Genomic DNA, 1,453 nt, shown 5'->3' with positions numbered 1-1,453 from the left:
TATTATGCGCCATCCACCTGCTGCTTGAGGATCTGAGACTTTCATCATCTTTGCACTTTGATTGTGTTTCATTCTTGGAGTTCTCTGTCTCCATGTTTCTCACATCATTCCACATTTGTCTAGTGGTTCCAAGGGGCTACCTGGTACTCAGAATAAAATAGAATCTTCTGTCAGATTGACAAATAATTAGAACTCATACTTTGTGGCCTGCCTCTCCATTCTGAATTCCCCCTGTTGTGCTCAGATTAACTCTCCTGGTTTTTCTCATGGCCTTTAGCTTTCTGGCCTTCTTTACAGTAACATTCTTATTCACGCTGTCAAACTTCAACCTGTTTGCTTTCAGGCCCAGGATCAATCTCCTTCCTGAATTCTCATTCAAAGCTACTTGGTCTATGGTAGCTTTCTTTGTCATCATCTAGTCTATCCTGTTTTACCATTTAATCGTATGCTATGTTCTCCTTCATTTTCCCTGAATCTTCTCCATCCAGGCTCTGGGTTCTGTAAGAGTAGCTTAAAGGCAGATGCATCGTAGGCCTTCAAGATGAGGATGGTGGTACCAGTAAGTACTATATCTAATAAGTGGTTACCTAGGCAAGCACCAGTTTTAGTCCTGTAGTAACGTGCTTGATCCTGGCAAAGAGAAGTTAACACTCCTGTTTTACNAAGGAGGGAACTAAGGCAGGAGGTTAAGTTGGCATTGTTAGAAAGTCAGTCTGTGGTGCAGTTAGGATGCAGCCTGGGCAGTGCGGCTCTGGAGATTATTCTAGCCACCACACTCTGCTCTCCTAGGTGTCAGCTGTGACGGGAGCAGAGTAGCTTTCTCTTCGGCTGGTAGCAAGAGCTGTTAACAAGAGCAGGAAGGGCAGCCTCATCCTTAATAACATATACAAGCTCTCTGTTTCGTTATTGCTTTTCATCAGCTTCTCTAAATTAAAATCCAGTTTAAAACTTGTCTTGCAGATGGTGGTCAGCATTGCTGAAGATCTGTTACGAACCGCTGCCCAAAACAGCAGGCTGTCCCTGCANCGTACCCAGGCTGGCTGGCTTCTTCTGGGAGCCCTCATGACTTTAGGTATAAGCATTCTAGCTGACTCCATACCTGTAGGGTGTACTATAGAGCAGATTTAGCTATTATTTGGGAGAAAATATCTCATTTTAGTAATTACATTTTTAGTTCAAACTTTTCTCAAGTTTCACCTTTCCCAAAAGAACAGCTAATGAATGAGCTTGGAGTTACAGAAAGAGTGAGGCTGTGGGGAGGAAATGTGACTACCTGAAGTGGAATCAGGGTTTTGATAGTGGCAGAGTCCTGTTTCTGCACTCCTGTTGGTGCTCTGGGGAGAGGTGCATATGTGCTTCGCTCTCCTGAATGCTGTGATGAATCATGGATACAAAGTTTAGCCTTATGCATAGGACAGAAGCGCGGATTGCAGTAACGACTATAGACACTTGT

At 43.8% G+C, this 1,453-nt stretch overlaps 1 protein-coding gene across 1 annotated transcript in view; it reads left to right on the top strand.

Annotated features, from left to right (window-relative positions):
• The window catches only part of Heatr5b (HEAT repeat containing 5B), a 78,821-nt gene that overhangs the window by 13,661 nt on the left and 63,707 nt on the right, over positions 1 to 1,453 (top strand). The window contains exon 10 of the mRNA XM_029470916.1: positions 961 to 1,072. Coding sequence (XP_029326776.1) covers positions 961 to 1,072 — 112 coding nt within the window. The remainder of the gene's footprint in view (positions 1 to 960; positions 1,073 to 1,453) is intronic.

The sequence above is a fragment of the Mus caroli genome, chromosome 17 (genome assembly GCF_900094665.2).
Source record: "Mus caroli chromosome 17, CAROLI_EIJ_v1.1, whole genome shotgun sequence".
Taxonomy (NCBI): domain Eukaryota; kingdom Metazoa; phylum Chordata; class Mammalia; order Rodentia; family Muridae; genus Mus; species Mus caroli.
Note: the sequence above shows the minus strand (reverse complement) of the source record. Positions and strands in the feature narration are given on the sequence as shown.